Source organism: Camelina sativa, chromosome 14 (genome assembly GCF_030686135.1).
Source record: "Camelina sativa cultivar CO46 ecotype springtype chromosome 14, ASM3068613v1".
NCBI classification, from domain to species: domain Eukaryota; kingdom Viridiplantae; phylum Streptophyta; class Magnoliopsida; order Brassicales; family Brassicaceae; genus Camelina; species Camelina sativa.
In genome coordinates this window covers 27,120,099-27,133,684 of record NC_141893.1, presented here as the reverse complement: position 1 = coordinate 27,133,684, position 13,586 = coordinate 27,120,099, and the positions used below count along the sequence as shown (strand labels likewise).

Here is a 13,586-nt window from a genome sequence, read left to right as displayed (position 1 = left end):
ATGATATTCTGATTTAACACCTCTAAGCAAACTATGAAAAATATTTTGATTAGTTTGAAAATATATAAGTAAATCACTTAATATTTTTAACAAACACGGGGTGTGTTTGGTTTTTATGGATATCATAAAAACACTAAATAATTTTAACCGAAATCGAATCAAAAGATCCAAAAAAACACTAAATAATTTCAACTGAAATCGAATCAAAAGACGGATTGAAAATCTTTAATCATAAGATTAATTTTTTCTTATAAATATACTCTTAATATAATCAGAAACATATTAATGTTTACGCATATGATTTCATATCATAACAGAACATGTAAATTAAACTATGATTAAAATTCCAGTCTATTTATGGTATTGCGATGAGAAATAGTGGAGAAATGACATAAATGGGTAATTCATATAATAGAAAACATTGTACTCAAACGATTTTCAAAAAAAAGTTGAGTAATATTATACAATTAAAAATTTAAGACCCTAAAAGGGTTTATTATTTAACTTAATATATGTTTTACCACTGTTTTTTGAAGTAATTTAATTTACTAATTAAGTACATATACTTTAAGAAACAATAATTAAATTTTGAGAAAAATTCCTGTCTATTTATGATATTAAGACAATAAATAATATATATAAACTGAAACGGGTAAGTCAAATAATGAAAAATAATAAATTGAACATTTTTTTAAAAGGGACATAAATTTTAGATAAAAATACGAAATAAAAAATATAGGTAGATAAATTCAAGTGTCAAGCTTTCACTAATTTGGATAAAGATTAACTATGCAACATGTAATTAACCACTTTGGAACGAGCACTTAGAAAATTTTGGTATTTTTGAAAACAATTATATAGTTTTTGAAATTATATTTTTTGGATAATTTCAACTAACTAAAAAAAATAATCAATGGAGAACTCTGGTATCCTGTCTAAATTTCTTACCCAATCTCTTTTAATAAATATTTTCTAACGAGTAATTGTTTAACAGAGAAAAAACATTATAATGATACAGAATGCAACGAGAGAAGATGAAACGAGATAAAACGGGTCACCAGGGGATGGGTTAGGACGGGACGTATTTCCCGTTCCAAACTAAACACATCTAAGTTTGAATTTTATTAATTTTCATGAAAATAGCGCACATGTGCTATAACGCTCGGGTTAATATAATTCTTAATCATTTGACGAATTTAAAATTTATATTAAAATGTTTTGTCTTGTGCTGTAGCATGGGTTACTACCTAGTTTTTGTTTATTTAAACAACTAAAGTGAGCATTGGCATAGTTAGGTTTGGGATATCAGATTATTATCAAACTAGGTTAGATGCAAAGTTGCAAGAACATGAATGGACAACGTACGGTTAAAAGGAACGCCGTTGTATAGGCGGTGGCGGAAGCGTTGGTTAATTTTCATCTCTTCCTTTTAGCAGTTCCATGCTTTGAAACTTTTTTTGCATATTCTCATATGTTTGTTACCAAATGTATGTTTAATCTTTCTCCTTTTTCACTTTTTAAAAACTGTATGACTCTGAGTCATAGCTGTAATCTTTTACATTATTTAAAGGGAAATTGGGCTGTATATAACCAAAAAAAATTCTATAATTTAAAAACTAACTATACTAACCATATATCTACTATATAATCTATATAATATGTATTAATGACAGATTTTACCCCCTTCACCACCTTATCTTCACCCACCACTAACACCACCTCCGGCCACTTTCTCTTCCGCCAACTTTCGGTCACCTCTTCCACCGCCGATCTCCGGCCAACTCCTCCGCCGCCGATCTCCGGCCAACTCCTCCGACAACCGACCTCCGGCCAATTCCTCCGCCATCGACCTCCGGCCAACACCTCTGCTGCCGACCTCCGACCAACACCTCCGCCGCCAACCTCCGGCCACCGACCTCCGACCAACTCCTTCACCGACAACCTTCGACCGCCAACCTTCGGTCACTTACTTCGGCTGTCGGCCACCGCTTCCGACCAACAGCCACCACTCCCTCCACCATACAAAACACTAAAGTGGTAATTTTGCTCTACCCCTATCTTGATTCCTTATTTTTTTTAATATAATGTTATTTTCTTCTATGTTTTTTTATTTTGGCTACTGATCTAATTCACCTTTATTTAAATTGCAAAATCCTTTTTCAAACAAAAAAAAAAAGGTAATTAGAAGAGCATTATCCATTTTATTATAAAGTATATATCAAATATATGTTTATTTTGGGACCAAAAAAAATGACACTCTGGGTGCTTTGACGAAAATCACAAACATGTGGTGTCGTCTAACTACCCAACTGACTGAATTTTATCATTGTAATTATAAAAAAAATTGTATTTACTTGGCCAAGTTGCCATTGTAATGATCTAGATCTTGTAATAGTATCAACCGAACAAAACCAAGTATTACAACAAAAATATCAATAGTAACGTGACTATCTTGTAACAGTAACGTAATAAATTGAGTTGTGGGACGAAAACAATCTATTTAAGTTATGAAAGTATCTCAAATCAACTTCCTTTAGTTAGATCTGAAACCTTATTGTAAAGCAAACAATGAAATAATATAAAACATACATTATATATCATTTTTGTCCAAATTGCATGTGAGAACTTTTTGAAAGAAACTGAAATTATTTTATTAATTTTATTTATAATTAATACAACCTTTCAAGACATTATCCATATTTTAATTTAACCAGGGAGCAGGGAAAAAAATAATAAAAGGATCATATTTTATGATTTTTAAGTGTGACAGACAAAAAAAAATAGATTATCCATATATACTAAGTGAAAGTTTGTCTGGATTTCTTTTTGTTGTCCTAAATTGTAAGTGCAGTAACGCGAAATTTCAAATCTTGTCTGCTGTCTTTTATTAAATTATTATGAATATATTATATAATCATTAAACGTATTACGTACTTACAATAAAATGGAGCACAGCATCTGGGGAATTCAAAAGCAGGAAAAAAAAAAAAAAACTTTGGCAAAAATTTCATATATTGTCCCTACGCAAGAATAAAGGAAGAAGAGTAAAAAAAAAAATTTAAGAGCAATAAGGTAATTAAAATTGTAAAAAGACGCGGAGCCTCTCTGTTTGGACACAATCTCATTCGGATCTTCGATATATAATAGATGTATCCAAACACTCTCTTCTTCTTAAACCTGTACGAGAAATCAAATCCAATCGACATCATAATCCGCATACTATAAAAATGGCAACTAATAATATGTAATCCCTGATGATCCTCTTCCATATCATATCAAACATTATATATATATATATATTTGTTTTTTTAAGGATTAAACAAACCATTCAGAAACAGAAAGATATGGTTGTTAAGGAATGTACGTTTAAATTAGAATGCCCATAAAAAAAGCGGATTCCCTAAACCATCATCAATATAAATATCATCAGATATCCTAACACTATTAATCGGTTTCCATATAATCCCAAACAATTAAACCACAATAAATATGTGCTGTTTAATCGGACACAATCATCACCCAAATCAACGAATCAGAATTTTAACGCCGATGATATATTTCGAATCTATACATTTAGGTAAGTTTGAATATATTGTAGCTAAATTATAGTAACCTTTTAAAATTGTATTAACTGATTGTTTGTATCCTCTAAATTTTAGCAACTAACACGGATTTGAAAGTTAAGAATTTATTGAAACAATCTATTACCATTACCGTATCTCATGGCCATTATCGAATAAACATATTCCAGAATAATACCATTTCACAAAACTGGCTCCATTAGTTCTATAAATACAAACCTATACTCAAGAACTAATATAAGGGGGAGGTATTGGTTTAGGATTTAGAAAGAATTTTAATGACTTTATGTTCTTGCTGATTGTTAGAATCATAGAAAATTGAAAGTTAAAAATGAAGGATTCTAAAAGATTGTTTAGGAAGTTTTTTAAAACCTGATGATTTGTTTTTTCTAATCTTGTAAAATCTTTCTATTTGATGAAAGAATTTTCATGACTTTTGTTATGAAGGAAATGATATAAAATCCTAAACCAATAACATAAAATTTGAATTCATTAACAATCCAAGATTCTTTTGTTTTACTTGAATAACATAAAACTTTTAATGACTTTATAAAACTCTTAATCTAATAACACTAGATTTATCAAGATTTTAGATAACTTTTTACAAATCCACAACCAATAACACCAAATTTTTAAAGAGTTTTTAAAAGTTTTGATTGAATAACAACATATTTTACCTAACTTTTAAAGTCATTAAAATTCTTTCTAAATCCTAAACCAATACCTCCCCCTAACACTTAAACTATTTAAACACACACAAAAAAAAAAAAACTCCAACCCAAAGTAAGTGTATCACTTTGATCCCAAAGTTGTATAATCTTAATTCTCTTTATTCTTAAAGCATTGTTTATCAAAATATCAAACTAATGCCACTATTGTCATTATATGAAACAGGATGAAGAATACGTCGAATACAAGGAGTCCTACACCATCTATCAACTTCAAACTCGAAATTTACAAGGAATTCTACTGGTATCAAACTATCAATAAACATGTTCCAAATAGTTCCGTTTTTCATATAGTTTCTCAAGAAATTAGAAACTTACTTGGATTAAGCGGAGAACCATATAAAACTTATCCAATAATCAAATCTTTTTTCCTGCAAGGATATGAGCTTTTAAATGTGAGAACTGTTTTTTACATTTGTGTGCACTCCTATAAGGACGAAATGTAAAAACTTTCTATAATGGCGACTTTGATCAGCCTCTTTTGATTTTTATAGAACTAACAAAATTTTATGAACTGTGTAGGAATGAGAGTTGTCGCGCCTTATAGAAGTTCAAAGAAACTTAAAAGTAAATTCTTCTGGTCCATGTAAGAAATTATATTTAATACCTACAAGGAGGCTACACAGTTTTCAATATGTACTCAGCATACGTTTGAAATATCAGCTATAATTATTTAACTAACCAAGTTTTGTATTCATGAATTGGCCAAAATTTTGTTTCTTGAATTGGCTAAAAACCTCTTTCAGTTGTCTTCTACTCATGCAAACGTTGACTCTGGAAATAGTTCTAACATACCTAATTGGGTCCACACCAAAACCTCCTGGAGGAAGAGGAGATCTGGAAATAAGGCGATGCACCCCCAGGTAACAAGATCTCCGAAGCAAGCCCTAAAAGAGGAAAGCTCTGGCACAACTACCGACCCTTCAGAGCCACAAACCAAACCAAAGAAAGAAGTCGCAACAAACCGCCCAGATTCTCCCTGCCACCACACAGCGATGACGCTCCGGTAAACCACCAACAAGAGTCGGAGAGCTAAGAGCCACAGAAACCGCCGGCCAAATCAAGAAGAGAATTTGAAGATAAATTGTTAATAGTCTAATAAATCGATTCGATTATCGGATTGTCGATGAGAAACAACTTTCCCTTTCCTTTTTCTTTTAATTTATCGGCACAATTTTTATTTTTTTGGCCAACCACAGATATCATTAATCGAAAGCCCAAACAGGTACATTACAAGGCTGAGTACAAGCCTTTTGAAGCCCAAAACCTAAAATGAACCAAAAACAATATGACACGTAATTGTAATCGTGTTTCTTTCAGAATTCTAGAGGGTTCATTAGACATCATAATAACGTAAGAGATGAGAGAATTCAATGGAGCACCATCAATTGCTCTCCAAGTTTCTTCTTATCATCGGTGACATAGTTTTGTTTTCCTCTCCAAGTTGTATTAACAAATTAAAATATGTTTGGATTCCCAGTATTAACAAAAAACCAGTGTATTTGCTATTCTCGGATTATCTCTAATGAGATGTGTGGCACAAATCTGTAGTAATTATTAAAACTTAGAAAAACAAAATACTGACAAATATAAAATAATCCAAAAACTACATAAACCAATATAAAATAATAAAAATAAATAAGTTAACTAATTTTAAAATATTTAATATATAATATGATATATAAATATACATGGACTATATATATTTATTTATAAAATTATTTAAGTCAGCTTATTATAAACCTTCTATGTAAATTGGATTATTTAAGTCAGCTTATTAAAACCTTCTATGTAACTACGTAATCAAAATGTAGGAAAACACCAAGACATTATTATTTTTTTATATATTTTTATATAATAAGATACAAACTAACTTTTGAGAAAAAAAAGAGAAGATAATTTAACAATGTTATACATCTAGAACATGAAGGCTTCTACTGGTAACCATTAGAAGAACAAAAAGAATAATACAGAATGGAATAAACAGTTTTTGAGAAATAAAAAGAAAATCTGCAGAGAATGAACTAAATAGTAAATGGTAACCAAACAATAAAAATATCTTTTTAATAAATCAAATTCAACAATAATACTAATACTACTTATAATGTATATACAATGAATTTTACATTTTTTAAAAAAAAAAACTGTAAATTAAATTTTAGATATGTCATATTAAATATTAAATATTAATATTTAATATTAACCTACAATACAATTTTAATAGTAATTTAAAATATTTTTAGTTTTTACTTACGATATAAACATGAGTCTCTTAAATTTATTTTACTATTCATATATGGTTTTCAAATAGCCTTAAGATTAGTTTAACATGAAATTCATATCAAAATTATTTTTTCTGTCAATACATTATGAAAATATGAAAACTATTATATTAGAAAATTGAATATTATTAATAAACTTATTTTTTATTTATTTTAAAATAAAAAACGAATTTTAATATTTGTTCTTTTTTCTGTTCCATTTGTTGCTCATCAATTTTGGGAAGGAACACTTTTGTTCTATTGTTCCTTATTTTTTTAAGAATATAGATGAATGTAAAGGAAAAATTATTACTATCAAATGGTAAAAAAATTATGAAATAAAAAGGAATATCACATTCCTCCTCATTCTTTTCCTAAAATTTGGTCACCAATTGAAGCCGAAATATAACTAATAAGATATTGTATATATCAATACGTAAAGTACTGTATGTGTATTGGACAACAAGGAAAAGCTTAATAAAACTCTATTGTTAAGAAATAAATTTATGATTTTTTAAAAAATCTTTTTTTTTTGTTTGGCAATGCCAAAAAAAACTGTGCTAAATATATTGGTAAGACTATTGTTAAGCACAAACTTATTTAAATAAAATAAAAAAAAATTATGCCAATGACAGGGACAAGGATTAATGATTTGCATCCGCTGTCTTTCCTGGTACGTATAGGAAGGCGAATCATCTGGCGTATGAGTTGGTAAACTATGCTTTCTCTTTATTTTTAGGATTTCATAGCTTTGATTCTTCTTTGGAGGCTGTTAACTCCATTGTTTGTGAGGATGCAAACGGTCTGCGCGTCTTAGATCCGTTCGGTTGTAATTGCTTTAGTTTTCTTTTTTCAATAAAATGCGGGAGACGAACCAAAAGAAACATAATCCTAGACATATGTGATATATTATAAACCGATTATCAAACTTAGTTTTTGAAATTAACTCCGCACGTTCGTGCGGGTTTTATCCTAGTCTTCTTTTAATTAACCTCCCTGCAAGATCTTCACCTAGATTAGGAAAAAAAAAAGATTAGAAAATCATACATTTTTTACCTCTCTCTCTACGTAAGCTATTACCTTAAGTGACGAAGTTATGAGAATTGATTCTCAGTTTTTTTTATATATATAACTAAAGGATAATTGATTCTCAATTCTCTCGTTAAAATAAAATAAAATGATTTCAACTTTAAATTTCATTAAAAAGCTTTTAGTTTATTTTTTATTATTGATTTATAGTTAAACTGGACTCAATATATAGTGGTTATTAGATCAATTTTGACGTACGTACGTACGTATATGCTATATACCTTTTTTTCTTCCGCAGCGTGGAACGAAGTGGACACATGTGTAAATGCATGTACATTAGTGGCCGGCATGTGTGCGTATTTGTTGTATAATATATTACAAAATAATAAGTATAGATACGTAAAAAGGGATCTATGGGGAGAGAGTAGATGACAAAGCGAATAAAGGTAAGACATGTGAGAGAAGAGGCCATGTTTTGCGGCAATATCACGAGGGCCACAGCCACTACCTATGTGTAAACTTTATACTCTCGATGTGTCTATGTGCCGATCTCTTGGCTCCTCCTACTTGAACTTTAGCTTCTACCGCACCTTCTTCTCCGACTATCTTCTTATATATACTACTTTTTTCTTTATCACCAAAGACTTTTCATCATTAACACTATGCATTTATGTTCCATTTTCATCTAATCGAGCCATGAATTCCTGCTCTGATATACATATTATCTAAAAACATTTCAAGTTTAATCTAATGAACTAGAGCCATATATATTTTGAACCACTTAATCTTTCATTTTGATAAAGATTTTAATCATTTATTTTCCATGCCATATTTTCCATCTTGAAAATATTGATCAGTTATACAAAAATTGATACTAATAGTGCAATTTGTTATAATTAGATCACAAATGAGCATGCAAGATTTGTAGAGAGTGAAATACTGGAACATATTAAATTGAATCATTTATTTCCAAATTTTTATATCATTTCAGTTCTATGTGAAGTGAGAACCTAAATGTACACTATAACTGCAGTTCAGTCATATGAAATAATATATATTAGCACAATATACTCTCTTTTTGTGCTAAAAACAAAAAGCTAGCTGTTCTGGTAAAGTATAAGTTTATCTTTTTGATTTTAATAAAAGTAACTTTAGATTCGTTCGCGAATAATGAATAGTCTCATACGATAAGGCTGTGATGAAAATGCTGACTTGCATGGCTTCTCAATAAACTAAAGTGATGTTCCGTATATGTCCTTTTTTTTTTCTTTTCCGTATAGGCTTCTCTACTCTGGTCTCTTTGGCTTCGTGTCTTTTTTTTACCTCTGTTAAACTTTGCTTTTAGCATAATTGTTTATATATGAAATATTATACTAAAGTTTATTAATGTTGTTTTCGTCAATTTTGATTTTGAACATATTATATGTATATAATTAAAATTAAAAATATAGATATAGCTAGAAATATTTTTATATATAGTTTATATTAGTGATTTACATTAATTTCAATATATTTTTAATACTGATCGATCGAGCAAGTTTGGGAAATTCACATACTTGATGTATCACAATATAATTTTTATTACAAATTCTCTAAAAAAGCATGAAAAAATTGTCTATTCACAACCAAAAAAGAAAACGAAAAATCAAAAGGGTAGTTATTCGTAAAATGGTAGCTCTTTCCATGCCTCCTGCCAAACATAATAGGTCGTGGTCCGGAAAGCTAAGTGAAACAGGATAGTTTCAAATGTTCCAAACGGATGTATTAGGGATTCAATTATCAAGTATCTGTCAATCGTAGTATGACACGTGAATTTTGGACCGCATTAAGATATTTTTAGGAGAGTCATCTCCCCCAATGGTCTTTTTTTCTCAAAAAACATCACATTCTGTATAGCTCCTTTCCGAAATCTAAGATTTTGGTATTAATTAGTGGTATATATATATGTATCTGGATCTAAAACTTATCTCTATAGTAATTAGATTACTTTAAAGTATTGTAACCGTATACTATCTTTGCATTAGTCCTAAAAACATGGAGGAACAAAAAGACATACAGAACGGTGGCCAACTCCACTACATAGCCTAATGCATACAATTTAAAATAATCGAGAATCATATATGTTTGTAGTTGATATCACCTACTCCAATAAAAATATATTAACTTTGTTATTTTATGACGAGTGTGTAAATCGCCATTAAATACCAAAATCTAAATCTGGATCTGTGTCAACGTTTTGTATGGTTGGATGCCATGTAATAGAACTATATGAAACTATTATGTGCTTCTCAATATTTAATAAAGTGGGTACTGTAACTCTAAATTGAAGCGTACGTACGTTAAAAAAAAGGTAACCAAACTCCATATGTATGGATTAGTTATATTGGATTGTTTTGATCCCACTCGGTCACTTAAGTCTTCTCGGATCCCATCCCACCAAAAACACAAACAAAACAACAAAGATTCCTTCTCTCCTATCCCTCACTTCTTGTATATTGTATAGTCTATATATATTGGAGAGAGTGTAATCTAGTTTTCAATTCTATTTTCGCTTTCTTCGATATTCTCTTTTTCGTCATGGCTCCTCTCCCTTTCATACCAGAAACAACCCACAAGCAAAGGCGCTTATCTTCAGACCCAAAGAAGAAGAACACAAAGAAGAAAACTTCTCAACCACCGCCTCAGACGCAAACGCAAAAGCTAAAGCAGAAGACGGTACCATCAACATCATCATCTTCGTCGTCGTCATGGAGCCAGATAAAGAACCTTTTGAGTTGCAAACAAATTGAAGGGCCACGAGTGCACGAACCATCAAAGATTACCTCATCATCTTGTGGCTCCTCTCTTTGTAAGTTTAGCGATGTTATTTACGGTAATGCTCGAGTGATCCACCGTTCAGATCATTCCCCCGAGAGTAGCAATCTAGGCCAAGATGCCCGGTTATTGACCCGAAAACCCGTTAACCGCGAATCGTCTTCATCGGTTAGATCCAACGGTTGTGGCGCTTACTCGTCGTATTCAACTTCCAAAGCTATGCACTTCAGAAAACTATCCGGTTGCTATGAGTGCCACATGATTGTTGATCCAAGCAGGTTCATAACTTTTTATTCTTACTACTTAATTCTGAATAATGCCTGTGCAAATTTCTTGAACATCTACATATCATCATGATTACAAAATGAAATAATATAAGAGTGATTAGTTAATAACGATTTGTTTACATAATTAGGTATCCAATAGCACCAAGAATATGTGCATGTCCACAGTGTGGGGAGGTCTTCCCTAAGCTTGAATCATTGGAGATTCATCAAGCAGTTCGTCACGCTGGTATGCATAATGCATCCCCTTTTTGATTAATTTATCTCTTTTCATATAATGTTATTAATAAAGCCATAGTTCCGAATCCATTATAGATCAAGAAGACTTAATAAAGTTATTTTAGTTGATAAAGCAGACATATATAAAGTTCAGTTTAACTCGAACATGTTTTTGGTTTAATCAAACGCCTTTTATCAAAAATAAATTTTCTTTATTTCCTGTTTTGGAATTTTCTATTAATTAGTTGAGAAAAATTAAAAATATTAGTAATAATGGTCTGTCTTTTAGTTTTCTTTTCTCGTAGTTGGGGCCATAAATCTGGCATGTCCTGTCGTTGTTTTTGGATATGTATGTACAGCAGCATATGTTGTATTCCAGATTCATTCATGGTACAAAGATTAGAATATTTTATATCAAAAACACATATTAGGCGACAAACAACATCACTAATCTATCACTCTACGGGTTTTTATATATTAATTTCAACCATATATTAAAATTTCGTTTGAACGAGCTGGAAAGGAAAAACAGCCTAACAGAAGAAATACGTACTAAACCAAAATGAAATTCAAATTTTTTTACATGAATTTTTCAGATCGAATCAAATTGAATTGAAATAAACCAAAGCCAAACCATAACAGAACATATGAATAGGCTTTTACACCTTTACTAGATGAATTCTTAATTTTATCATATAGGAAATTTTAATTGACCATGTTATATTACAAATAAAAAAAATTTCTAATGATTTTGTATAATAAAATATGAATCTTGGATTCCTTTTACTTGTTGTGGTTGATTTAAGGATATATTCATCTCGATATCGACAAAAAAAACATATGTGAAGATGTTTTTTGTAATGTAGTTAATTTTGATAACAGTCTCGGAGTTGGGACCAGAGGATTCAGGGCGAAACATAGTGGACATCATCTTCAAATCTAGCTGGTTACGTAAAGACAGTCCCATCTACAAGATCGAACGGATATTAAAAGTCCACAACACTCAGCGCACTATCCAACGGTTTGAAGATTGTCGCGACGTAATTAAGTCCCATGCACATGCCTCCACCAGAAAAGAGCCACGTTCTGCCGCCGACGGCAACGAGCTCCTCCGGTTCCACTGCACCACCGTTTCCTGCTCCCTCGGCTCCCGCGGTTCGACCTCCCTCTGCTCAGCTGTCCCTGGCTGCCGAGTTTGCACCATTATCCGCCACGGTTTCCACGCCAAAACTGTGCGTTTAGGCAACGGCGAAGGAAAGGAAGAGATCAAGGGCGTGAGGACCACTGCTAGCAGTGGAAGAGCACACGACGTATTGAGGTGCTTTGACCAGCGGAGGGCCATGCTTGTGTGCCGCGTGATTGCAGGAAGAGTGAGGCGTGTGCAGGGTGACGTGCCCGAAGATGAAAGTGCTTCTGGCTCGTATGATTCGGTCGCGGGGCCGGCTGGGGTCTACACAAGTCTCGACGACTTGGTTGTGTTTAATCCCAAGGCCATACTTTCCTGCTTTGTAGTTATCTACAAAGTCTCCGAGGCTTAAAAAGAATTGCACTTAACATGATTTTGGATTTGTAAGTTTTTTAGTGGGATGTGTGAAGTAGTGGATTGTAATATTAAGACATCATGTTCGTTTGTAGAAGATTGTTCTTTTCCATTGGTACGTATACAATGTATATTTGTTGCCCCCCCCACTTCATTAAAATAGTTTCTTTAATTCTCATGTGCAAGTTGAAAAACACACAGTAAAGAAGTCAGAAGAGTTTAAACTCTATTAAAAAGATGCATTTAAAAGCGAAGCGTTCTTATTTGATTCACCGAGTCGATTACAAGCAACAAGAGTTTGGACTCGAGCTTTAGTTCCTTTACAAGCATGGAAGGGTTTTCAAATAAAATGTTAATATTTTTAGTATCGTTATATAATTATATTTCAAGATTTTTTAATGAACTCCTGGTTGAGAACTGAAAGCTTAGCTTCAAAGATTTTGAAGTCTTTGACGATGGTTTATTAGTCACGCAAGTTAGAAGGAATCTTGAACTCTTTTTAACCACAAGAATCCAGCATATGTAACCATCTTCATATGTCATTTCCTCAAATTAGAGTCTCAAACGAAAGACCAATCAAACTTGTGTAACAAGAAAAATAGTATTTAGATGATGAAAAAAACAAAAAAATGTGCACAAACAAAGTCTTCACTAGCTCACCAACGTTCATATCGACAGTGCTCTACATGTATATATAGGGTTACGTAATTTGCTTAATAATGTGTGTTGTATTTGCATTTTCCCCCAAAACTTTCGTATAGCACAGTTTCCATCCAAAGTTCACCTTCTAACTATTTCGTACCTCTCTCGAACTTTCTATTATGTTTTTTTTTTTTGCTAAACATGTAAATATCATTAATATGAAATTTGAGGTTTTTTACAAAAAGTAGCATTTCCTGGAGTCTCTTGACTTGATGATGTCGCTGATCTCACAATCGACAAACTTAAAAATGACATGCAGAGATAGTCTGATGGAGTTGTGCAAGATGTTGTTCCGTTGACGCCAAAGATTACAAAACCACCACTTGGGCAGTTCACTAGAAGAATTGTTCTGTATAGTTACGGAAAAATTTGTAGGTAACTATATGAACATGTTTTACTAGTGGTTGTCTTCCTCAGCAGCATTGGGG

At 31.7% G+C, this 13,586-nt stretch overlaps 1 protein-coding gene and 1 long non-coding RNA gene across 2 annotated transcripts; one reads left to right on the top strand and one right to left on the bottom strand.

The window, feature by feature from the left end:
- Positions 1-2,861: 2,861 nt before the first annotated feature.
- Positions 2,862-5,528, bottom strand: LOC104742290 (uncharacterized). The gene is made up of 3 exons (XR_760497.3): positions 5,105-5,528; positions 4,628-4,680; positions 2,862-3,177 (listed from the first exon to the last, which is right to left on the bottom strand). It is a non-coding gene; the product is annotated as an uncharacterized LOC104742290 (long non-coding RNA).
- A 4,203-nt stretch (positions 5,529-9,731) lies between these two features.
- Positions 9,732-12,628, top strand: LOC104777702 (uncharacterized). The gene is made up of 3 exons (XM_087486598.1): positions 9,732-10,691; positions 10,829-10,926; positions 11,799-12,628. The coding sequence occupies exons 1-3, from the start codon at positions 10,177-10,179 to the stop codon at positions 12,452-12,454; spliced, it is 1,269 nt and encodes a 422-aa protein (XP_087342724.1). The 5' UTR covers positions 9,732-10,176; the 3' UTR covers positions 12,455-12,628.
- The last annotated feature ends 958 nt before the right edge of the window (positions 12,629-13,586 follow it).

What these genes read in the sequence shown, in the direction of transcription:
- LOC104777702 (XM_087486598.1), top strand. Translation starts at nt 10,177, where the DNA reads ATGGCTCCTCTCCCTTTCATACCAGAAACAACCCACAAGCAAAGGCGC. An exon ending in ATGATTGTTGATCCAAGCAG is followed by an intron (nt 10,692 to 10,828) that starts GTTCATAACTTT and finishes TTACATAATTAG; the next exon opens with GTATCCAATAGCACCAAGAA. An exon ending in TCAAGCAGTTCGTCACGCTG is followed by an intron (nt 10,927 to 11,798) that starts GTATGCATAATG and finishes TTTTGATAACAG; the next exon opens with TCTCGGAGTTGGGACCAGAG.